Source organism: Lepisosteus oculatus, chromosome 3 (assembly GCF_040954835.1).
Source record: "Lepisosteus oculatus isolate fLepOcu1 chromosome 3, fLepOcu1.hap2, whole genome shotgun sequence".
Classification (NCBI taxonomy): domain Eukaryota; kingdom Metazoa; phylum Chordata; class Actinopteri; order Semionotiformes; family Lepisosteidae; genus Lepisosteus; species Lepisosteus oculatus.
Window position 1 is genome coordinate 8,900,653 of NC_090698.1, and position 24,921 is coordinate 8,925,573.

Below are 24,921 nucleotides of genomic sequence, written 5' to 3' on the forward strand. Positions count from 1 at the left end.
GGTCCTGGAGACACTGCCGGAAGGGGTGGGGAGACCGTGTAGACCACAGCCCGCACTGGAACAAGGTCATCGTCTGCATACCTGCACTGGAAGAACAGCCTGGAGAGAGAGAAGCAGGCAGTCATGGGATCCAGCAAGACCAGAGCACTCTGGGAAGCAGCAGCTGCTCACTCACTTGTAGAAACTGTCCCTTGTGATGGAGCCAGCAGGTCCCCCAATCACAGCAAATGTTGAGGACATCATGTTCTCATACACCACAGCACCACCTTCAATCTGGAGGAAGGACACATGAACAAGGTCAGGAATCAGCACAGGAACAACATCCTCAGCTGAAGGATCAAGCCCCTCACCTTCATGCTGGTGCCACAGGCACTGACTGGGAACTGGAACATGGCAAAGCCAGCAGTGGTGCCAACAGGGCCACAGGGGGCACTCCTGCCCCCCTGCAGGCTGACTGAATCCAGGCTCAGCTGAGGGCTGGTGGCATTCCTGGACACGACCACCACAAACTGGCCATCCCTGGTGCACTGGACAGTCACTGGAGGGAAGCAAGAGCTGGTAAACCAAGCCTGTTAAGCTCATCATAGAAGGCGCTCAAGAGCCAAAAACCCACCTTCATTCCCATAGTAACAGCGATTTTGGCCGGACGGATCAAAGCAGCAATTATTAGCTTCACAGTCACTTTTACTGATAGTCAAGTTACCACATGCCATCTTGTCACTGTCATTAACCAGGCACTTCTGCACCTGAGCTAAAGAACAATCCAACGATAGCAAAAACAACACAATGTACAACCCCATCCTCCCTCTGCTCATGGACTTCTCCATCGTGAAACTCGCCGAGGAACTGCAGACAAGCGGCGCTCAGCTCCTGAAATACGCGCTGCGCCCTGATCGGCTGAGGGCGGCGATTGGAGGGCTGTAGCGCGCGCACGAGGACTTCGGACACTCAGAGCGTCACCCGAGTCAGCTGATTAATCACGGAGCGTCCTGTTCGACTGGAACGAGCTATCGCGAGGGTTAGACTAATATCTCAACACGATGTGTTTGACCCCTTATTGAGTAATGAGCTGCATCTGTCCCATCAGCCGATTCAGAGAAGAACTGACGGTACAGAGGAGCGGTATAAACAGAGATGTGCAGTTTGGGATATTTTAGGTTGGTTCACTTTCTGGTTATATGCCCCCAAAAATCCGGTTTTCAGTTTTTAACTGAGAGAAATACCAATGCTGTCAACATGTTTTCGTACACCATAACATGCTGCAAGAAAAGCATTTATTTGTACATTGTGAATTGCTGGGTATAATAACACTGACCCACAGGTACTACACACTGGCTTCATCGTTGGCAGTGATATTCATGTGCAGATGTAAATAACAAAAGGGGCATACAGCTGCTCTTACAGTCATCCAAACGAGGAGTCTCTTGCATCGTCTTGGAAAAACAAGCACGCAGAGGCAGATGCATTACACTCCAAAAACATTTTGCTGGCACGTTCAAATGAGCGAGTTACGGAGATTGTGACCGAGACAGACGAGCTGTTCTGTACAGTTGCGTTTTTCTGCCTAGTGTCATTCGTGTTCTACAGTTTTTCCCTAAACACTCAAACCAGCGAAGTTTTGCAATTTCCCCCTAAAAGAGCAGAAGTCTAGCTGATAAATATGTGCCGTTAATACACTACGTTAGCGTTCACGTTTGATCAATTACAATATTTTTGCTAACACAAATATAAGCGAATGCTCTACTCAAAAACTAGTGTGGTGGACAGCAGCTTCAAATGATCAATTTCAAGTGAACGGAGCACATTTTGGTTTGAGCGATTCCGTCCACATGGAGCATCACATGTCTAGTTTGCGATTAATGTCTGTATTCACTTTTATGAGGCGCTTTAGAATAGCAGTACTTTCAGATTGTTTTAAACACAGTATTGCTAATCGGCCTTTGCCGTAAAGCCGGCGATACGGCCCTTTTGGACCGTTATGTTGAGCAAGAAAAACCAGACATTTGGCGCGTTAAACAAACACGTCGAAGAAAAGACCAAACTTCATTAAAGGGCACCGTGAATTACGGCAATAGGGAAAAGGCCATGGTGTGGTGGACTAATAATTCACGTGTTTAGATACGGTAATCTTTTCAAAGCCTAGAAACCTGGTCATCTTTAAAATGGGATTTGTGTCTAACTGACGTACAGCGCAAGTACAACACGTTTGATTTAGGATGCTGGGTACATATGCTGAAGCCTTTTACGTCGAGTTCACATACTGCTTTCCCAACGAAGTATTGGCGGTGCCCGTTTCTCCTCTTCGCGGAATAGGGGACCTTGGGAGATGCGAGAGTTGAGCAATTCAGCCATTGCCTTAAAGGCATGGAGGGGCTCTCGTTCTGGCAGCCGACATCAAAGAACTCCTGCCTGTGGCGCCGTTTTCAAACCTGTACGATCCGATACGTCACAGCTCAGGCTGCTCCCGTTTCCTGAAGAGAGCCCTGCTTTTCCCGGGAAGAACGCAGACGCTGGACTCGGTCACTCCCAGTGTATTTTTACTATTGATTTCAGTTGCTATGCTACAGTCTGGGAGAAGCAATACCGAACTGACACTTTCTACTCAACTGCTTGCTTGAGCAGCTGAGCACCCTCCGTGTGCAGAAGCAGGCATCCTAGACAGTACTGCATTCACACCCAACCCACACAACTCCCCTTAGGAAAGAAGCAGCTCCGTACAAGAGACACTTTGCAAGCCAGTTTATTCCTCATTCACAGCAAGTCAGTTCATGGGTTTGTGTTGCTTTCTCCTGTGCAGGACTGTCCCCAGCAGAGCAGCACAGACCAGCCCCACAGCAGTCACCACACCAGCCAGGATCACAGCCTCCACAGGCAGGCCTGGAAAGAAAGCACAGAGGAGCCTCAGCAAGTGGGCACTGCTACAGAGAGGGGCCAGCTGACACGACAGCACCTCCTGCCAGTACCTGTGGCTTTGTCCTCCTCTGCTCTTAGCTGGGAGCTCCGGCCTTCTGCCTCCACTGGCCTCTCAGCAACCTGCTCTTGCAGCACAAACACGGGACCCACAGTGGCATCAGCTTCCCACTCAGGAGCTGCAACAAGAGCAGGACAACTTGACCCCCACTACCCTGAGGAGATCCATGCCATGAGTGGCAGAGGAAGGGTGCCTTACCCCCTGTAGAAGCCAGGTCCCTCCTGCTCCTGCCACCCCAATACCTGGATCGTACACTTGGCACACAGCTGGAGTCACAGCAGCTGCAGACCTGGTCACTCCCATCCACTGATCTCCACCTACAGCAGGGACACAGGGTCAGAGCAGCTCCCTCACCTGAGCACCAGCTGGACACAGCAGCCCCCTGCCTCCTCACTGACCTGCTGCCCTCAGTGTAGCAGTCCTTGTTCAGGGAGTCCACACTCTGGGAAGCAGGAGTCACCTTCAGGTGGCAGGTGATGTAGATCTGCCAAGAGCACGAGTGGATCAAGCTACACCCAGGCCTCCATCTTGGGCTTGTAATGGACATGCCGTTTTAAGAACCTTCTGCTTTCATGGGTATCAGGATCAAGTACTCACTGAGCTCCTGGCATCCTGATAGAACCTGAAGGCATCCAGCTTCATCTGCAGCTTGGTGTCCTGGGTTCTTGGCATGAACTGCGAGCTGGAGCCTGTGGATTTGGCATCAGTCAGGCACCTGAAAGGAGAGAAGGCAGTGTAGAACTGGAGAGACGGCAGGCAGTGTTCACTAGCTCAAGCCACCCGAGGGCACACCCACCCTTTGTTCTCAATGAAGGAGTAGCTGGGGGTGGAGGTCTGGTCAGGGACCAAGGTGGCCACGCAGCTGTCCACAAAGAGCCGCAGAGGCTGGTGGTTGGCCTGGGTGACGGAGGCTTCGATGTTCAGGACGTCCCCCAGGTAGAACACATTGGAGGACCTCTGGGAGCTCCAGTCATCTGGATGAGAAGGGAACCCCAATCTCAAGCACAGATCCCATTGATCCAACTGCACTGGCTGTACAGTCACACCGTGCTTCATCTCAGGGGAGACCTACCACTCATGAGGCTCAGGGAGAAGTCCAGCAGATCCTCAGCAGACTTGGTGGAGGTGTAGGGGACCCAGGTGGGCTTCAGGGCATTGCTGCTCACATTGTGGAGCCTAGCAGACAGGAGGCAGGCGTCAGCAGGGAGTCAAGCTCCAGGCAGGCAGCCCTGCTGCTCCTCCAGGACTCACCTCATGTAGTGACACTCGATACCCACAACAGCGCCATTCGTTCTCACTATGGGGGTGTTGGCCAGCGGCTTCGGGGTGTAGTTGAGAGAGAAGCTGTACACCAGTTGCTCGTCCACGGTCTAGACAGATCACAGATCCAGTCACCCAACTGCCGAGAACCCGAAGCTGCCCAACGGCAGAACCACTTACACTCAGCACACTGCGACACGCCTGCAGCTCAGCCTCGAAGATCAGGAGCTGCGCCGCGGTGTCCTGCCGGGTGACCGCACAGTCTCCCAGGCTGAGATCCGAAGCGTTGATCAGCTGCCCGGTGCCGAACAGGTCTGTCTTGACCTGCACCACGATCGTACTCTCCCCGCACTGCGCCGACACAGCCCGGATAACCTGCTGCTTCTGCTGCCGTGGCAGCAGAGGCGAGTCCAGAAAGGCGACCCCCTTGCGCCTGATGCCGGATTGGACGTTAGCGCGGGCGCGCCATTGCGCAGCATCACACAGAACTGCGAGGAACAGCAAGGTCAACAGCCGAAAGGCAAGACCACTAGAAAAGCACATCTTGAAATGAAAACAACTCGCAAAACCACGATGCCTGCTGTTTGCGAGCTCCTTCTTTTTAAAGCCACCGAGACTTTCGCACGTGATGACGTTCAGGTTCGCGGAGTGAAGATTTTCACGAGGACCCGAACTCTGTCAGCTCACACGCAGGAGGACAGGATATTGAATAGACGGCTCATTGTTTACAGTGAATACTTACGGTTAAACACCGGGGTAAAGTTAGCTTGAAGTTCGAAAACGATTTTGGCACCCCTTCAGCGTTTTCACGACACAAGCTATTGGCTTGTGAACAGCATTCCCCTATCCCAGTGCATAGTGCCACATTAAATAGAAGCACGAGAAAAAGAGATTCAGAACGCAAAGCTGTGTCGGTCTTCTGTGTAAACAATCGGTTTGAAAATCATGGGAGCTGTTTTTAATAAGCTGCTGGGTAAAGAATATTTGAATCTTTCTGCTGTCAGTATTGTGAATATAGTTGACCCTTACCTGAATGAAAACAGGACATACAGAAAGGGTTTCAGAAATCAAGCAAAACTTTATTCCCGTGCTTGCAGTCTGGGTAATTGGAGACTGCGCTGTTCTGCTTCCTATGGTGATATACGGGCTTTTCGCACGAAGCCGTATTGAGCAGTATTTCTCGCGTTGTGGACGTGTGTTCCAGTTAGTGCGTAATTACGCATCGATGAAAAACCGGAGGTTTCAAAAAAGATAATTAGCTCACTGATAGTTTGATGTAGAGGCTGTGGACATTTCCACAAGTCGTGGTCTTTAAAATGCATTTGGTTTGAAGGCGTTCTGTGCTTCCATTGCGAAGATATGGACAAAAGAATATTCGTGCGTGGTCCACAAAAGTGCTAAAAACGACAATATGAAGGCTGTTAAAACATTCACAATGTACTTGATACACAAAGCAAGTGTTTTCGTAACCCTAGGAGGTTTCGTGAAAGCGCTACAGGCGTGCCAAAATCGTTTTCGAACTTCCGGCTAACTTTCCCCCGGTCAGTTACACTAGGACACTGGCTGTATTTTGCGGTACGTACGTCTAATATTTCCTGTTAGAGCTTTTGCCTGCTGACCACCAGATGTTGAGAATGATCTGATCAGAGGTGAACTAGTGAGAAAAGATAAGACCCGGTCCGAAAACGTCTCACTTTACATACAGTACATCATAAGATCTCATTATTGCACAAATGATTTCAATGAATTTGCCGACAATGAGATATTTCGTGGCTTTAATGTGTCCCTCTAGTGAGAAGACAAACTCGTAGTGATACAGTATTTCCTTCTCCAGATCTGTGTGCAGTGACGACACGTGTTTTGTCCCCCAGCTGAAATGTTGGTTGTGGGGACTACTGGAGTCCGTCTTCTACAGTGGAAGACACGAATGGCTTTCCATTAAGTCTCCACGATAGCACACACACACTGTCATTTGAAATCGATTTAGAGAGCTGGACTGATCTGAAGAGTGTCTATTGGGTTGGACTCCTGCCTAGTGTACATTCAGGGGGAGTTTGCATGTGCAGTTATGCTAGGAACTGGCTCATCTCCACCACTTTCATTGGAGGCGGGCTGTAGAGAACTGGGTGAAAGTCACACTCATCTTGTTCATGCACAGCACTAGTCCCCCAGTTAAATCATGGTTTAATTTTTCCTTTGACAGGTAGCTGAAGGAAAAACTAATTGTAATCAAACTAGAAATGTTTGGCTGCCTGGGTCCTGGTGTGTTGTTCTAAAGAACTAGAACAGGAGGGCATTGGCTGAACTCACTCAGAAGGGAGAGGGAGCAAGTTTGTCAACTTGCGCCCGAGGGCTGGAGAGATGAAAGAGGAATTGGTTATGAGCCCTCTAGGTATTTTTCCCCCCCAAAGTGCAGTCAATTAGAATCCAGGCCAGTCGAAGGAATATCATTAAGACCACAGACTCCAAGAAAAAGCAGTGGCCAAGAACTAGTGCAAGTACTTGTCTATGAAAGATGGAAAAACACAGCCATTGAAGAGGCTTACAGGGACATCTTCACATAGACACCGAACTACAGCACTTAATGCTGACAGAAGAGGGAAGCATACAAAACAGTACACAAGGGAGTTCAGAACAAGGCCTTTATTCATACTCCAGATTAGGCTTGGTATTCTGGATGTGAGGTCTAGATCTCCACACAGCCACCAACACCAGAGAACAGACCACAAGCACAGTGGAGGCAGCTACTACCAGCAGCCCATAGCTCAGGAACCGGGGTGCTGTGGAGAGAAGAGCTTTAGTGAGGGGTCAGACACAGGGAACAGGATCAGACACTCAGCCTCCATCCCCCTCCCTCACCTTCAGGATGGGAATCCAGCTGACCCAGAGCTGGAAGCTCAGATCCAACCAGGATCACTTCCCCACTGGACACCAGCACAGTTTCTCTGGAGGAGTCCTCTGCCACTCGAGCAACAGCTCTTCCTGCAAGAGGACAGGACAACAGCATCAGGAAAGGACACACACAGCTGACTGGCACACAACCGCCCTGTCCCCAGAGAACTCACTCCTCCTGCCACAGGTGGGCACACAGCGGTCAGTAGCAGTCGGCTGGCACACTGCTGCACTACAGTGGATGAACACCTGGAGAGAGCACAGCAAGGGTCACTGCACAGCCCAGGACCAGCCACCACCTCCTTCCCCACAAGCTGCTCCCTACCTTCTCCATCAGAGGCACCTGAGAGGCAGGATCCACAAAAGTGAACATCTGAATCATGAAGCGCTGGTAGTGCGTTGGGTACGGCAGCCCTGAGGAGCCACCCACAGGGATCAAGGTGGTCTGGTAGTTGTCACCTCCGTAGGGACACCTGCAAGGACAGCAACAGGGAGGGTGAGCCCTGCCACAAGGGGACACTACTGAGACAAGCCAGTCGGAGCCACAGGGGTCAGATTACCCAGCAACCAGAAGGCTCCAGCTGGGCTGGCCGAGAGGACTGGGAGTGGAAGTGGCCCAGCAGTCCCCCAGGGTCAGGACAATGTTGGGGTCAGTCCTGCTCAAGATGTGGACCTCCACATACACAGGATCCCGCAGCACCTTGGTCACAGGGTAGTCCAGGTCACTGTAGTAGGAGTCATACAGCTCTCCTGAGGACAAGAGCAGCAGCGGGGTTCAGCAGAAGCCCCACACACTCGGCTCACACAGCCCAAGGCCTGACAGCTACCTCTTGCAATCCTGAGCTCCACACGGAGAGGTCCTGGAGACACTGCCGGAAGGGGTGGGGAGACCGTGTAGACCACAGCCCGCACTGGAACAAGGTCATCGTCTGCATACCTGCACTGGAAGAACAGCCTGGAGAGAGAGAAGCAGGCAGTCATGGGATCCAGCAAGACCAGAGCAGTCTGGGAAGCAGCAGCTGCTCACTCACTTGTAGAAACTGTCCCTTGTGATGGAGCCAGCAGGTCCCCCAATCACAGCAAATGTTGAGGACATCATGTTCTCATACACCACAGCACCACCTTCAATCTGGAGGAAGGACACATGAACAAGGTCAGGAATCACCACAGGAACAACATCCTCAGCTGAAGGATCAAGCCCCTCACCTTCATGCTGGTGCCACAGGCACTGACTGGGAACTGGAACATGGCAAAGCCAGCAGTGGTGCCAACAGGGCCACAGGGGGCACTCCTGCCCCCCTGCAGGCTGACTGAATCCAGGCTCAGCTGAGGGCTGGTGGCATTCCTGGACACGACCACCACAAACTGGCCATCCCTGGTGCACTGGACAGTCACTGGAGGAAAGCAAGAGCTGGTAAACCAAGCCTGTTAAGCTCATCATAGAAGGCGCTCAAGAGCCAAAAACCCACCTTCATTCCCATAGTAACAGCGATTTTGGCCGGACGGATCAAAGCAGCAATTATTAGCTTCACAGTCACTTTTACTGATAGTCAAGTTACCACATGCCATCTTGTCACTGTCATTAACCAGGCACTTCTGCACCTGAGCTAAAGAACAATCCAACGATAGCAAAAACAACACAATGTACAACCCCATCCTCCCTCTGCTCATGGACTTCTCCATCGTGAAACTCGCCGAGGAACTGCAGACAAGCGGCGCTCAGCTCCTGAAATACGCGCTGCGCCCTGATTGGCTGAGGGCGGCGATTGGAGGGCTGTAGCGCGCGCACGAGGACTTCGGACACTCAGAGCGTCACCCGAGTCAGCTGATTAATCACGGAGCGTCCTGTTCGACTGGAACGAGCTATCGCGAGGGTTAGACTAATATCTCAACACGATGTGTTTGACCTCTTATTGAGTAATGAGCTGCATCTGTCCCATCAGCCGATTCAGAGAAGAACTGACGGTACAGAGGAGCGGTATAAACAGAGATGTGCAGTTTGGGATATTTTAGGTTGGTTCACTTTCTGGTTATATGCCCCCAAAAATCCGGTTTTCAGTTTTTAACTGAGAGAAATACCAATGCTGTCAACATGTTTTCGTACACCATAACATGCTGCAAGAAAAGCATTTATTTGTACATTGTGAATTGCTGGGTATAATAACACTGACCCACAGGTACTACACACTGGCTTCATCGTTGGCAGTGATATTCATGTGCAGATGTAAATAACAAAAGGGGCATACAGCTGCTCTTACAGTCATCCAAACGAGGAGTCTCTTGCATCGTCTTGGAAAAACAAGCACGCAGAGGCAGATGCATTACACTCCAAAAACATTTTGCTGGCACGTTCAAATGAGCGAGTTACGGAGATTGTGACCGAGACAGACGAGCTGTTCTGTACAGTTGCGTTTTTCTGCCTAGTGTCATTCGTGTTCTACAGTTTTTCCCTAAACACTGAAACCAGCGAAGTTTTGCAATTTCCCCCTAAAAGAGCAGAAGTCTAGCTGATAAATATGTGCCGTTAATACACTACGTTAGCGTTCACGTTTGATCAATTACAATATTTTTGCTAACACAAATATAAGCGAATGCTCTACTCAAAAACTAGTGTGGTGGACAGCAGCTTCAAATGATCAATTTCAAGTGAACGGAGCACATTTTGGTTTGAGCGATTCCGTCCACATGGAGCATCACATGTCTAGTTTGCGATTAATGTCTGTATTCACTTTTATGAGGCGCTTTAGAATAGCAGTACTTTCAGATTGTTTTAAACACAGTATTGCTAATCGGCCTTTGCCGTAAAGCCGGCGATACGGCCCTTTTGGACCGTTATGTTGAGCAAGAAAAACCAGACATTTGGCGCGTTAAACAAACACGTCGAAGAAAAGACCAAACTTCATTAAAGGGCACCGTTAATTACGGCAATAGGGAAAAGGCCATGGTGTGGTGGACTAATAATTCACGTGTTTAGATACTGTAATCTTTTCAAAGCCTAGAAACCTGGTCATCTTTAAAATGGGATTTGTGTCTAACTGACGTACAGCGCAAGTACAACACGTTTGATTTAGGATGCTGGGTACATATGCTGAAGCCTTTTACGTCGAGTTCACATACTGCTTTCCCAACGAAGTATTGGCGGTGCCCGTTTCTCCTCTTCGCGGAATAGGGGACCTTGGGAGATGCGAGAGTTGAGCAATTCAGCCATTGCCTTAAAGGCATGGAGGGGCTCTCGTTCTGGCAGCCGACATCAAAGAACTCCTGCCTGTGGCGCCGTTTTCAAACCTGTACGATCCGATACGTCACAGCTCAGGCTGCTCCCGTTTCCTGAAGAGAGCCCTGCTTTTCCCGGGAAGAACGCAGACGCTGGACTCGGTCACTCCCAGTGTATTTTTACTATTGATTTCAGTTGCTATGCTACAGTCTGGGAGAAGCAATACCGAACTGACACTTTCTACTCAACTGCTTGCTTGAGCAGCTGAGCACCCTCCGTGTGCAGAAGCAGGCATCCTAGACAGTACTGCATTCACACCCAACCCACACAACTCCCCTTAGGAAAGAAGCAGCTCCGTACAAGAGACACTTTGCAAGCCAGTTTATTCCTCATTCACAGCAAGTCAGTTCATGGGTTTGTGTTGCTTTCTCCTGTGCAGGACTGTCCCCAGCAGAGCAGCACAGACCAGCCCCACAGCAGTCACCACACCAGCCAGGATCACAGCCTCCACAGGCAGGCCTGGAAAGAAAGCACAGAGGAGCCTCAGCAAGTGGGCACTGCTACAGAGAGGGGCCAGCTGACACGACAGCACCTCCTGCCAGTACCTGTGGCTTTGTCCTCCTCTGCTCTTAGCTGGGAGCTCCGGCCTTCTGCCTCCACTGGCCTCTCAGCAACCTGCTCTTGCAGCACAAACACGGGACCCACAGTGGCATCAGCTTCCCACTCAGGAGCTGCAACAAGAGCAGGACAACTTGACCCCCACTACCCTGAGGAGATCCATGCCATGAGTGGCAGAGGAAGGGTGCCTTACCCCCTGTAGAAGCCAGGTCCCTCCTGCTCCTGCCACCCCAATACCTGGATCGTACACTTGGCACACAGCTGGAGTCACAGCAGCTGCAGACCTGGTCACTCCCATCCACTGATCTCCACCTACAGCAGGGACACAGGGTCAGAGCAGCTCCCTCACCTGAGCACCAGCTGGACACAGCAGCCCCCTGCCTCCTCACTGACCTGCTGCCCTCAGTGTAGCAGTCCTTGTTCAGGGAGTCCACACTCTGGGAAGCAGGAGTCACCTTCAGGTGGCAGGTGATGTAGATCTGCCAAGAGCACGAGTGGATCAAGCTACACCCAGGCCTCCATCTTGGGCTTGTAATGGACATGCCGTTTTAAGAACCTTCTGCTTTCATGGGTATCAGGATCAAGTACTCACTGAGCTCCTGGCATCCTGATAGAACCTGAAGGCATCCAGCTTCATCTGCAGCTTGGTGTCCTGGGTTCTTGGCATGAACTGCGAGCTGGAGCCTGTGGATTTGGCATCAGTCAGGCACCTGAAAGGAGAGAAGGCAGTGTAGAACTGGAGAGACGGCAGGCAGTGTTCACTAGCTCAAGCCACCCGAGGGCACACCCACCCTTTGTTCTCAATGAAGGAGTAGCTGGGGGTGGAGGTCTGGTCAGGGACCAAGGTGGCCACGCAGCTGTCCACAAAGAGCCGCAGAGGCTGGTGGTTGGCCTGGGTGACGGAGGCTTCGATGTTCAGGACGTCCCCCAGGTAGAACACATTGGAGGACCTCTGGGAGCTCCAGTCATCTGGATGAGAAGGGAACCCCAATCTCAAGCACAGATCCCATTGATCCAACTGCACTGGCTGTACAGTCACACCGTGCTTCATCTCAGGGGAGACCTACCACTCATGAGGCTCAGGGAGAAGTCCAGCAGATCCTCAGCAGACTTGGTGGAGGTGTAGGGGACCCAGGTGGGCTTCAGGGCATTGCTGCTCACATTGTGGAGCCTAGCAGACAGGAGGCAGGCGTCAGCAGGGAGTCAAGCTCCAGGCAGGCAGCCCTGCTGCTCCTCCAGGACTCACCTCATGTAGTGACACTCGATACCCACAACAGCGCCATTCGTTCTCACTATGGGGGTGTTGGCCAGCGGCTTCGGGGTGTAGTTGAGAGAGAAGCTGTACACCAGTTGCTCGTCCACGGTCTAGACAGATCACAGATCCAGTCACCCAACTGCCGAGAACCCGAAGCTGCCCAACGGCAGAACCACTTACACTCAGCACACTGCGACACGCCTGCAGCTCAGCCTCGAAGATCAGGAGCTGCGCCGCGGTGTCCTGCCGGGTGACCGCACAGTCTCCCAGGCTGAGATCCGAAGCGTTGATCAGCTGCCCGGTGCCGAACAGGTCTGTCTTGACCTGCACCACGATCGTACTCTCCCCGCACTGCGCCGACACAGCCCGGATAACCTGCTGCTTCTGCTGCCGTGGCAGCAGAGGCGAGTCCAGAAAGGCGACCCCCTTGCGCCTGATGCCGGATTGGACGTTAGCGCGGGCGCGCCATTGCGCAGCATCACACAGAACTGCGAGGAACAGCAAGGTCAACAGCCGAAAGGCAAGACCACTAGAAAAGCACATCTTGAAATGAAAACAACTCGCAAAACCACGATGCCTGCTGTTTGCGAGCTCCTTCTTTTTAAAGCCACCGAGACTTTCGCACGTGATGACGTTCAGGTTCGCGGAGTGAAGATTTTCACGAGGACCCGAACTCTGTCAGCTCACACGCAGGAGGACAGGATATTGAATAGACGGCTCATTGTTTACAGTGAATACTTACGGTTAAACACCGGGGTAAAGTTAGCTTGAAGTTCGAAAACGATTTTGGCACCCCTTCAGCGTTTTCACGACACAAGCTATTGGCTTGTGAACAGCATTCCCCTATCCCAGTGCATAGTGCCACATTAAATAGAAGCACGAGAAAAAGAGATTCAGAACGCAAAGCTGTGTCGGTCTTCTGTGTAAACAATCGGTTTGAAAATCATGGGAGCTGTTTTTAATAAGCTGCTGGGTAAAGAATATTTGAATCTTTCTGCTGTCAGTATTGTGAATATAGTTGACCCTTACCTGAATGAAAACAGGACATACAGAAAGGGTTTCAGAAATCAAGCAAAACTTTATTCCCGTGCTTACAGTCTGGGTAATTGGAGACTGCGCTGTTCTGCTTCCTATGGTGATATACGGGCTTTTCGCACGAAGCCGTATTGAGCAGTATTTCTCGCGTTGTGGACGTGTGTTCCAGTTAGTGCGTAATTACGCATCGATGAAAAACCGGAGGTTTCAAAAAAGATAATTAGCTCACTGATAGTTTGATGTAGAGGCTGTGGACATTTCCACAAGTCGTGGTCTTTAAAATGCATTTGGTTTGAAGGCGTTCTGTGCTTCCATTGCGAAGATATGGACAAAAGAATATTCGTGCGTGGTCCACAAAAGTGCTAAAAACGACAATATGAAGGCTGTTAAAACATTCACAATGTACTTGATACACAAAGCAAGTGTTTTCGTAACCCTAGGAGGTTTCGTGAAAGCGCTACAGGCGTGCCAAAATCGTTTTCGAACTTCCGGCTAACTTTCCCCCGGTCAGTTACACTAGGACACTGGCTGTATTTTGCGGTACGTACGTCTAATATTTCCTGTTAGAGCTTTTGCCTGCTGACCACCAGATGTTGAGAATGATCTGATCAGAGGTGAACTAGTGAGAAAAGATAAGACCCGGTCCGAAAACGTCTCACTTTACATACAGTACATCATAAGATCTCATTATTGCACAAATGATTTCAATGAATTTGCCGACAATGAGATATTTCGTGGCTTTAATGTGTCCCTCTAGTGAGAAGACAAACTCGTAGTGATACAGTATTTCCTTCTCCAGATCTGTGTGCAGTGACGACACGTGTTTTGTCCCCCAGCTGAAATGTTGGTTGTGGGGACTACTGGAGTCCGTCTCCTACAGTGGAAGACACGAATGGCTTTCCATTAAGTCTCCACGATAGCACACACACACTGTCATTTGAAATCGATTTAGAGAGCTGGACTGATCTGAAGAGTGTCTATTGGGTTGGACTCCTGCCTAGTGTACATTCAGGGGGAGTTTGCATGTGCAGTTATGCTAGGAACTGGCTCATCTCCACCACTTTCATTAGAGGCGGGCTGTAGAGAACTGGGTGAAAGTCACACTCATCTTGTTCATGCACAGCACTAGTCCCCCAGTTAAATCATGGTTTAATTTTTCCTTTGACAGGTAGCTGAAGGAAAAACTAATTGTAATCAAACTAGAAATGTTTGGCTGCCTGGGTCCTGGTGTGTTGTTCTAAAGAACTAGAACAGGAGGGCATTGGCTGAACTCACTCAGAAGGGAGAGGGAGCAAGTTTGTCAACTTGCGCCCGAGGGCTGGAGAGATGAAAGAGGAATTGGTTATGAGCCCTCTAGGTATTTTTCCCCCCCAAAGTGCAGTCAATTAGAATCCAGGCCAGTCGAAGGAATATCATTAAGACCACAGACTCCAAGAAAAAGCAGTGGCCAAGAACTAGTGCAAGTACTTGTCTATGAAAGATGGAAAAACACAGCCATTGAAGAGGCTTACAGGGACATCTTCACATAGACACCGAACTACAGCACTTAATGCTGACAGAAGAGGGAAGCATACAAAACAGTACACAAGGGAGTTCAGAACAAGGCCTTTATTCATACTCCAGATTAGGCTTGGTATTCTGGATGTGAGGTCTAGATCTCCACACAGCCACCAACACCAGAGAACAGACCACAAGCACAGTGGAGGCAGCTACTACCAGCAGCCCATAGCTCAGGAACCGGGGTGCTGTGGAGAGAAGAGCTTTAGTGAGGGGTCAGACACAGGGAACAGGATCAGACACTCAGCCTCCATCCCCCTCCCTCACCTTCAGGATGGGAATCCAGCTGACCCAGAGCTGGAAGCTCAGATCCAACCAGGATCACTTCCCCACTGGACACCAGCACAGTTTCTCTGGAGGAGTCCTCTGCCACTCGAGCAACAGCTCTTCCTGCAAGAGGACAGGACAACAGCATCAGGAAAGGACACACACAGCTGACTGGCACACAACCGCCCTGTCCCCAGAGAACTCACTCCTCCTGCCACAGGTGGGCACACAGCGGTCAGTAGCAGTCGGCTGGCACACTGCTGCACTACAGTGGATGAACACCTGGAGAGAGCACAGCAAGGGTCACTGCACAGCCCAGGACCAGCCACCACCTCCTTCCCCACAAGCTGCTCCCTACCTTCTCCATCAGAGGCACCTGAGAGGCAGGATCCACAAAAGTGAACATCTGAATCATGAAGCGCTGGTAGTGCGTTGGGTACGGCAGCCCTGAGGAGCCACCCACAGGGATCAAGGTGGTCTGGTAGTTGTCACCTCCGTAGGGACACCTGCAAGGACAGCAACAGGGAGGGTGAGCCCTGCCACAAGGGGACACTACTGAGACAAGCCAGTCGGAGCCACAGGGGTCAGATTACCCAGCAACCAGAAGGCTCCAGCTGGGCTGGCCGAGAGGACTGGGAGTGGAAGTGGCCCAGCAGTCCCCCAGGGTCAGGACAATGTTGGGGTCAGTCCTGCTCAAGATGTGGACCTCCACATACACAGGATCCCGCAGCACCTTGGTCACAGGGTAGTCCAGGTCACTGTAGTAGGAGTCATACAGCTCTCCTGAGGACAAGAGCAGCAGCGGGGTTCAGCAGAAGCCCCACACACTCGGCTCACACAGCCCAAGGCCTGACAGCTACCTCTTGCAATCCTGAGCTCCACACGGAGAGGTCCTGGAGACACTGCCGGAAGGGGTGGGGAGACCGTGTAGACCACAGCCCGCACTGGAACAAGGTCATCGTCTGCATACCTGCACTGGAAGAACAGCCTGGAGAGAGAGAAGCAGGCAGTCATGGGATCCAGCAAGACCAGAGCACTCTGGGAAGCAGCAGCTGCTCACTCACTTGTAGAAACTGTCCCTTGTGATGGAGCCAGCAGGTCCCCCAATCACAGCAGATGTTGAGGACATCATGTTCTCATACACCACAGCACCACCTTCAATCTGGAGGAAGGACACATGAACAAGGTCAGGAATCACCACAGGAACAACATCCTCAGCTGAAGGATCAAGCCCCTCACCTTCATGCTGGTGCCACAGGCACTGACTGGGAACTGGAACATGGCAAAGCCAGCAGTGGTGCCAACAGGGCCACAGGGGGCACTCCTGCCCCCCTGCAGGCTGACTGAATCCAGGCTCAGCTGAGGGCTGGTGGCATTCCTGGACACGACCACCACAAACTGGCCATCCCTGGTGCACTGGACAGTCACTGGAGGAAAGCAAGAGCTGGTAAACCAAGCCTGTTAAGCTCATCATAGAAGGCGCTCAAGAGCCAAAAACCCACCTTCATTCCCATAGTAACAGCGATTTTGGCCAGACGGATCAAAGCAGCAATTATTAGCTTCACAGTCACTTTTACTGATAGTCAAGTTACCACATGCCATCTTGTCACTGTCATTAACCAGGCACTTCTGCACCTGAGCTAAAGAACAATCCAACGATAGCAAAAACAACACAATGTACAACCCCATCCTCCCTCTGCTCATGGACTTCTCCATCGTGAAACTCGCCGAGGAACTGCAGACAAGCGGCGCTCAGCTCCTGAAATACGCGCTGCGCCCTGATTGGCTGAGGGCGGCGATTGGAGGGCTGTAGCGCGCGCACGAGGACTTCGGACACTCAGAGCGTCACCCGAGTCAGCTGATTAATCACGGAGCGTCCTGTTCGACTGGAACGAGCTATCGCGAGGGTTAGACTAATATCTCAACACGATGTGTTTGACCTCTTATTGAGTAATGAGCTGCATCTGTCCCATCAGCCGATTCAGAGAAGAACTGACGGTACAGAGGAGCGGTATAAACAGAGATGTGCAGTTTGGGATATTTTAGGTTGGTTCACTTTCTGGTTATATGCCCCCAAAAATCCGGTTTTCAGTTTTTAACTGAGAGAAATACCAATGCTGTCAACATGTTTTCGTACACCATAACATGCTGCAAGAAAAGCATTTATTTGTACATTGTGAATTGCTGGGTATAATAACACTGACCCACAGGTACTACACACTGGCTTCATCGTTGGCAGTGATATTCATGTGCAGATGTAAATAACAAAAGGGGCATACAGCTGCTCTTACAGTCATCCAAACGAGGAGTCTCTTGCATCGTCTTGGAAAAACAAGCACACAGAGGCAGATGCATTACACTCCAAAAACATTTTGCTGGCACGTTCAAATGAGCGAGTTACGGAGATTGTGACCGAGACAGACGAGCTGTTCTGTACAGTTGCGTTTTTCTGCCTAGTGTCATTCGTGTTCTACAGTTTTTCCCTAAACACTGAAACCAGCGAAGTTTTGCAATTTCCCCCTAAAAGAGCAGAAGTCTAGCTGATAAATATGTGCCGTTAATACACTACGTTAGCGTTCACGTTTGATCAATTACAATATTTTTGCTAACACAAATATAAGCGAATGCTCTACTCAAAAACTAGTGTGGTGGACAGCAGCTTCAAATGATCAATTTCAAGTGAACGGAGCACATTTTGGTTTGAGCGATTCCGTCCACATGGAGCATCACATGTCTAGTTTGCGATTAATGTCTGTATTCACTTTTATGAGGCGCTTTAGAATAGCAGTACTTTCAGATTGTTTTAAACACAGTATTGCTAATCGGCCTTTGCCGTAAAGCCGGCGATACGGCCCTTTTGGACCGTTATGTTGAGCAAGAAAAACCAGACATTTGGCGCGTTAAACAAACACGTCGAAGAAAAGACCAAACTTCATTAAAGGGCACCGTTAATTACGGCAATAGGGAAAAGGCCATGGTGTGGTGGACTAATAATTCACGTGTTTAGATACTGTAATCTTTTCAAAGCCTAGAAACCTGGTCATCTTTAAAATGGGATTTGTGTCTAACTGACGTACAGCGCAAGTACAACACGTTTGATTTAGGATGCTGGGTACATATGCTGAAGCCTTTTACGTCGAGTTCACATACTGCTTTCCCAACGAAGTATTGGCGGTGCCCGTTTCTCCTCTTCGCGGAATAGGGGACCTTGGGAGATGCGAGAGTTGAGCAATTCAGCCATTGCCTTAAAGGCATGGAGGGGCTCTCGTTCTGGCAGCCGACATCAAAGAACTCCTGCCTGTGGCGCCGTTTTCAAACCTGTACGATCCGATACGTCACAGCTCAGGCTGCTCCCGTTTCCTGAAGAGAGCCCTGCTTTTCCCGGGAAGAACGCAGACGCTGGACTCGGTCACTCCCAGTGTATTTTTACTATTGATTTCAGTTGCTATGCTACAGTCTGGGAGAAGCAATACCGAACTGACACTTTCTACTCAACTGCTTGCTTGAGCAGCTGAGCACCCTCCGTGTGCAGAAGCAGGCATCCTAGACAGTACTGCATTCACACCCAACCCACACAACTCCCCTTAGGAAAGAAGCAGCTCCGTACAAGAGACACTTTGCAAGCCAGTTTATTCCTCATTCACAGCAAGTCAGTTCATGGGTTTGTGTTGCTTTCTCCTGTGCAGGACTGTCCCCAGCAGAGCAGCACAGACCAGCCCCACAGCAGTCACCACACCAGCCAGGATCACAGCCTCCACAGGCAGGCCTGGAAAGAAAGCACAGAGGAGCCTCAGCAAGTGGGCACTGCTACAGAGAGGGGCCAGCTGACACGACAGCACCTCCTGCCAGTACCTGTGGCTTTGTCCTCCTCTGCTCTTAGCTGGGAGCTCCGGCCTTCTGCCTCCACTGGCCTCTCAGCAACCTGCTCTTGCAGCACAAACACGGGACCCACAGTGGCATCAGCTTCCCACTCAGGAGCTGCAACAAGAGCAGGACAACTTGACCCCCACTACCCTGAGGAGATCCATGCCATGAGTGGCAGAGGAAGGGTGCCTTACCCCCTGTAGAAGCCAGGTCCCTCCTGCTCCTGCCACCCCAATACCTGGATCGTACACTTGGCACACAGCTGGAGTCACAGCAGCTGCAGACCTGGTCACTCCCATCCACTGATCTCCACCTACAGCAGGGACACAGGGTCAGAGCAGCTCCCTCACCTGAGCACCAGCTGGACACAGCAGCCCCCTGCCTCCTCACTGACCTGCTGCCCTCAGTGTAGCAGTCCTTGTTCAGGGAGTCCACACTCTGGGAAGCAGGAGTCACCTTCAGGTGGCAGGTGATGTAGATCTGCCAAGAGCACGAGTGGATCAAGCTACACCCAGGCCTCCATCTTGGGCTTGTAATGGACATGCCGTTTTAAGAACCTTCTGCTTTCATGGGTATCAGGATCAAGTACTCACTGAGCTCCTGGCATCCTGATAGAACCTGAAGGCATCCAGCTTCATCTGCAGCTTGGTGTCCTGGGTTCTTGGCATGAACTGCGAGCTGGAGCCTGTGGATTTGGCATCAGTCAGGCACCTGAAAGGAGAGAAGGCAGTGTAGAACTGGAGAGACGGCAGGCAGTGTTCACTAGCTCAAGCCACCCGAGGGCACACCCACCCTTTGTTCTCAATGAAGGAGTAGCTGGGGGTGGAGGTCTGGTCAGGGACCAAGGTGGCCACGCAGCTGTCCACAAAGAGCCGCAGAGGCTGGTGGTTGGCCTGGGTGACGGAGGCTTCGATGTTCAGGACGTCCCCCAGGTAGAACACATTGGAGGACCTCTGGGAGCTCCAGTCATCTGGATGAGAAGGGAACCCCAATCTCAAGCACAGATCCCATTGATCCAACTGCACTGGCTGTACAGTCACACCGTGCTTCATCTCAGGGGAGACCTACCACTCATGAGGCTCAGGGAGAAGTCCAGCAGATCCTCAGCAGACTTGGTGGAGGTGTAGGGGACCCAGGTGGGCTTCAGGGCATTGCTGCTCACATTGTGGAGCCTAGCAGACAGGAGGCAGGCGTCAGCAGGGAGTCAAGCTCCAGGCAGGCAGCCCTGCTGCTCCTCCAGGACTCACCTCATGTAGTGACACTCGATACCCACAACAGCGCCATTCGTTCTCACTATGGGGGTGTTGGCCAGCGGCTTCGGGGTGTAGTTGAGAGAGAAGCTGTACACCAGTTGCTCGTCCACGGTCTAGACAGATCACAGATCCAGTCACCCAACTGCCGAGAACCCGAAGCTGCCCAACGGCAGAACCACTTACACTCAGCACACTGCGACACGCCTGCAGCTCAGCCTCGAAGATCAGGAGCTGCGCCGCGGTGTCCTGCCGGGTGACCGCACAGTCTCCCAGGCTGAGATCCGAAGCGTTGATCAGCTGCCCGGTGCCGAACAGGTCTGTCTTGACCTGCACCACGATCGTACTCTCCCCGCACTGCGCCGACACAGCCCGGATAACCTGCTGCTTCTGCTGCCGTGGCAGCAGAGGCGAGTCCAGAAAGGCGACCCCCTTGCGCCTGATGCCGGATTGGACGTTAGCGCGGGCGCGCCATTGCGCAGCATCACACAGAACTGCGAGGAACAGCAAGGTCAACAGCCGAAAGGCAAGACCACTAGAAAAGCACATCTTGAAATGAAAACAACTCGCAAAACCACGATGCCTGCTGTTTGCGAGCTCCTTCTTTTTAAAGCCACCGAGACTTTCGCACGTGATGACGTTCAGGTTCGCGGAGTGAAGATTTTCACGAGGACCCGAACTCTGTCAGCTCACACGCAGGAGGACAGGATATTGAATAGACGGCTCATTGTTTACAGTGAATACTTACGGTTAAACACCGGGGTAAAGTTAGCTTGAAGTTCGAAAACGATTTTGGCACCCCTTCAGCGTTTTCACGACACAAGCTATTGGCTTGTGAACAGCATTCCCCTATCCCAGTGCATAGTGCCACATTAAATAGAAGCACGAGAAAAAGAGATTCAGAACGCAAAGCTGTGTCGGTCTTCTGTGTAAACAATCGGTTTGAAAATCATGGGAGCTGTTTTTAATAAGCTGCTGGGTAAAGAATATTTGAATCTTTCTGCTGTCAGTATTGTGAATATAGTTGACCCTTACCTGAATGAAAACAGGACATACAGAAAGGGTTTCAGAAATCAAGCAAAACTTTATTCCCGTGCTTACAGTCTGGGTAATTGGAGACTGCGCTGTTCTGCTTCCTATGGTGATATACGGGCTTTTCGCACGAAGCCGTATTGAGCAGTATTTCTCGCGTTGTGGACGTGTGTTCCAGTTAGTGCGTAATTACGCATCGATGAAAAACCGGAGGTTTCAAAAAAGATAATTAGCTCACTGATAGTTTGATGTAGAGGCTGTGGACATTTCCACAAGTCGTGGTCTTTAAAATGCATTTGGTTTGAAGGCGTTCTGTGCTTCCATTGCGAAGATATGGACAAAAGAATATTCGTGCGTGGTCCACAAAAGTGCTAAAAACGACAATATGAAGGCTGTTAAAACATTCACAATGTACTTGATACACAAAGCAAGTGTTTTCGTAACCCTAGGAGGTTTCGTGAAAGCGCTACAGGCGTGCCAAAATCGTTTTCGAACTTCCGGCTAACTTTCCCCCGGTCAGTTACACTAGGACACTGGCTGTATTTTGCGGTACGTACGTCTAATATTTCCTGTTAGAGCTTTTGCCTGCTGACCACCAGATGTTGAGAATGATCTGATCAGAGGTGAACTAGTGAGAAAAGATAAGACCCGGTCCGAAAACGTCTCACTTTACATACAGTACATCATAAGATCTCATTATTGCACAAATGATTTCAATGAATTTGCCGACAATGAGATATTTCGTGGCTTTAATGTGTCCCTCTAGTGAGAAGACAAACTCGTAGTGATACAGTATTTCCTTCTCCAGATCTGTGTGCAGTGACGACACGTGTTTTGTCCCCCAGCTGAAATGTTGGTTGTGGGGACTACTGGAGTCCGTCTCCTACAGTGGAAGACACGAATGGCTTTCCATTAAGTCTCCACGATAGCACACACACACTGTCATTTGAAATCGATTTAGAGAGCTGGACTGATCTGAAGAGTGTCTATTGGGTTGGACTCCTGCCTAGTGTACATTCAGGGGGAGTTTGCATGTTCAGTTATGCTAGGAACTGGCTCATCTCCACCACTTTCATTGGAGGCGGGCTGTAGAGAACTGGGTGAAAGTCACACTCATCTTGTTCATGCACAGCACTAGTCCCCCAGTTAAATCATGGTTTAATTTTTCCTTTGACAGGTAGCTGAAGGAAAAACTAATTGTAATCAAACTAGAAATGTTTGGCTGCCTGGGTCCTGGTGTGTTGTTCTAAAGAACTAGAACAGGAGGGCATTGGCTGAACTCACTCAGAAGGGAGAGGGAGCAAGTTTGTCAACTTGCGCCCGAGGGCTGGAGAGATGAAAGAGGAATTGGTTATGAGCCCTCTAGGTATTTTTCCCCCCCAAAGTGCAGTCAATTAGAATCCAGGCCAGTCGAAGGAATATCATTAAGACCACAGACTCCAAGAAAAAGCAGTGGCCAAGAACTAGTGCAAGTACTTGTCTATGAAAGATGGAAAAACACAGCCATTGAAGAGGCTTACAGGGACATCTTCACATAGACACCGAACTACAGCACTTAATGCTGACAGAAGAGGGAAGCATACAAAACAGTACACAAGGGAGTTCAGAACAAGGCCTTTATTCATACTCCAGATTAGGCTTGGTATTCTGGATGTGAGGTCTAGATCTCCACACAGCCACCAACACCAGAGAACAGACCACAAGCACAGTGGAGGCAGCTACTACCAGCAGCCCATAGCTCAGGAACCGGGGTGCTGTGGAGAGAAGAGCTTTAGTGAGGGGTCAGACACAGGGAACAGGATCAGACACTCAGCCTCCATCCCCCTCCCTCACCTTCAGGATGGGAATCCAGCTGACCCAGAGCTGGAAGCTCAGATCCAACCAGGATCACTTCCCCACTGGACACCAGCACAGTTTCTCTGGAGGAGTCCTCTGCCACTCGAGCAACAGCTCTTCCTGCAAGAGGACAGGACAACAGCATCAGGAAAGGACACACACAGCTGACTGGCACACAACCGCCCTGTCCCCAGAGAACTCACTCCTCCTGCCACAGGTGGGCACACAGCGGTCAGTAGCAGTCGGCTGGCACACTGCTGCACTACAGTGGATGAACACCTGGAGAGAGCACAGCAAGGGTCACTGCACAGCCCAGGACCAGCCACCACCTCCTTCCCCACAAGCTGCTCCCTACCTTCTCCATCAGAGGCACCTGAGAGGCAGGATCCACAAAAGTGAACATCTGAATCATGAAGCGCTGGTAGTGCGTTGGGTACGGCAGCCCTGAGGAGCCACCCACAGGGATCAAGGTGGTCTGGTAGTTGTCACCTCCGTAGGGACACCTGCAAGGACAGCAACAGGGAGGGTGAGCCCTGCCACAAGGGGACACTACTGAGACAAGCCAGTCGGAGCCACAGGGGTCAGATTACCCAGCAACCAGAAGGCTCCAGCTGGGCTGGCCGAGAGGACTGGGAGTGGAAGTGGCCCAGCAGTCCCCCAGGGTCAGGACAATGTTGGGGTCAGTCCTGCTCAAGATGTGGACCTCCACATACACAGGATCCCGCAGCACCTTGGTCACAGGGTAGTCCAGGTCACTGTAGTAGGAGTCATACAGCTCTCCTGAGGACAAGAGCAGCAGCGGGGTTCAGCAGAAGCCCCACACACTCGGCTCACACAGCCCAAGGCCTGACAGCTACCTCTTGCAATCCTGAGCTCCACACGGAGAGGTCCTGGAGACACTGCCGGAAGGGGTGGGGAGACCGTGTAGACCACAGCCCGCACTGGAACAAGGTCATCGTCTGCATACCTGCACTGGAAGAACAGCCTGGAGAGAGAGAAGCAGGCAGTCATGGGATCCAGCAAGACCAGAGCACTCTGGGAAGCAGCAGCTGCTCACTCACTTGTAGAAACTGTCCCTTGTGATGGAGCCAGCAGGTCCCCCAATCACAGCAGATGTTGAGGACATCATGTTCTCATACACCACAGCACCACCTTCAATCTGGAGGAAGGACACATGAACAAGGTCAGGAATCACCACAGGAACAACATCCTCAGCTGAAGGATCAAGCCCCTCACCTTCATGCTGGTGCCACAGGCACTGACTGGGAACTGGAACATGGCAAAGCCAGCAGTGGTGCCAACAGGGCCACAGGGGGCACTCCTGCCCCCCTGCAGGCTGACTGAATCCAGGCTCAGCTGAGGGCTGGTGGCATTCCTGGACACGACCACCACAAACTGGCCATCCCTGGTGCACTGGACAGTCACTGGAGGAAAGCAAGAGCTGGTAAACCAAGCCTGTTAAGCTCATCATAGAAGGCGCTCAAGAGCCAAAAACCCACCTTCATTCCCATAGTAACAGCGATTTTGGCCGGACGGATCAAAGCAGCAATTATTAGCTTCACAGTCACTTTTACTGATAGTCAAGTTACCACATGCCATCTTGTCACTGTCATTAACCAGGCACTTCTGCACCTGAGCTAAAGAACAATCCAACGATAGCAAAAACAACACAATGTACAACCCCATCCTCCCTCTGCTCATGGACTTCTCCATCGTGAAACTCGCCGAGGAACTGCAGACAAGCGGCGCTCAGCTCCTGAAATACGCGCTGCGCCCTGATTGGCTGAGGGCGGCGATTGGAGGGCTGTAGCGCGCGCACGAGGACTTCGGACACTCAGAGCGTCACCCGAGTCAGCTGATTAATCACGGA

The 24,921-nt window shown here is 51.2% G+C and overlaps 3 protein-coding genes across 3 annotated transcripts; all 3 read right to left on the minus strand.

Moving 5' to 3' along the window:
- Positions 1-11,520: 11,520 nt before the first annotated feature.
- Positions 11,521-12,152, minus strand: LOC138233873 (zona pellucida sperm-binding protein 3-like; the record flags this gene model as incomplete). Its single annotated transcript, XM_069186643.1, has 3 exons — positions 11,521-11,665; positions 11,747-11,924; positions 12,023-12,152. Coding segments are annotated over 3 exons (438 nt in total), but the record flags the coding sequence as incomplete, so codon positions are not given.
- A 45-nt stretch (positions 12,153-12,197) lies between these two features.
- Positions 12,198-16,822, minus strand: LOC138237790 (zona pellucida sperm-binding protein 4-like). The gene is made up of 10 exons (XM_069187633.1): positions 16,572-16,822; positions 16,309-16,496; positions 16,134-16,231; positions 15,930-16,057; positions 15,663-15,852; positions 15,428-15,575; positions 15,276-15,351; positions 15,070-15,192; positions 12,391-12,698; positions 12,198-12,320 (listed from the first exon to the last, which is right to left on the minus strand). Exons 1-10 carry the CDS (start codon positions 16,783-16,785, stop codon positions 12,198-12,200), a joined length of 1,596 nt encoding a protein of 531 aa, XP_069043734.1. The 5' UTR covers positions 16,786-16,822.
- A 6,010-nt stretch (positions 16,823-22,832) lies between these two features.
- LOC138237791 (zona pellucida sperm-binding protein 4-like) lies at positions 22,833-23,835 on the minus strand (the record flags this gene model as incomplete). Its single annotated transcript, XM_069187634.1, has 5 exons — positions 22,833-22,969; positions 23,049-23,171; positions 23,255-23,330; positions 23,407-23,554; positions 23,642-23,835. Coding segments are annotated over 5 exons (678 nt in total), but the record flags the coding sequence as incomplete, so codon positions are not given.
- Positions 23,836-24,921: the final 1,086 nt, after the last annotated feature.

Excerpts from the sequence above, each read along its gene's own strand:
- LOC138237790 (XM_069187633.1), bottom strand. The coding sequence starts at position 16,785 with ATGGAGAAGTCCATGAGCAGAGGGAGGATGGGGTTGTACATTGTGTTG. Across the intron at positions 16,497-16,571 it reads CTGTTACTATGGGAATGAAG|TGACTGTCCAGTGCACCAGG; the intron begins GTGGGTTTTTGG and ends GCTTTCCTCCAG. Across the intron at positions 12,699-15,069 it reads GCTGGATTCCCATCCTGAAG|TTCTGTGTGATGCTGCGCAA; the intron begins GTGAGGGAGGGG and ends TGTTCCTCGCAG.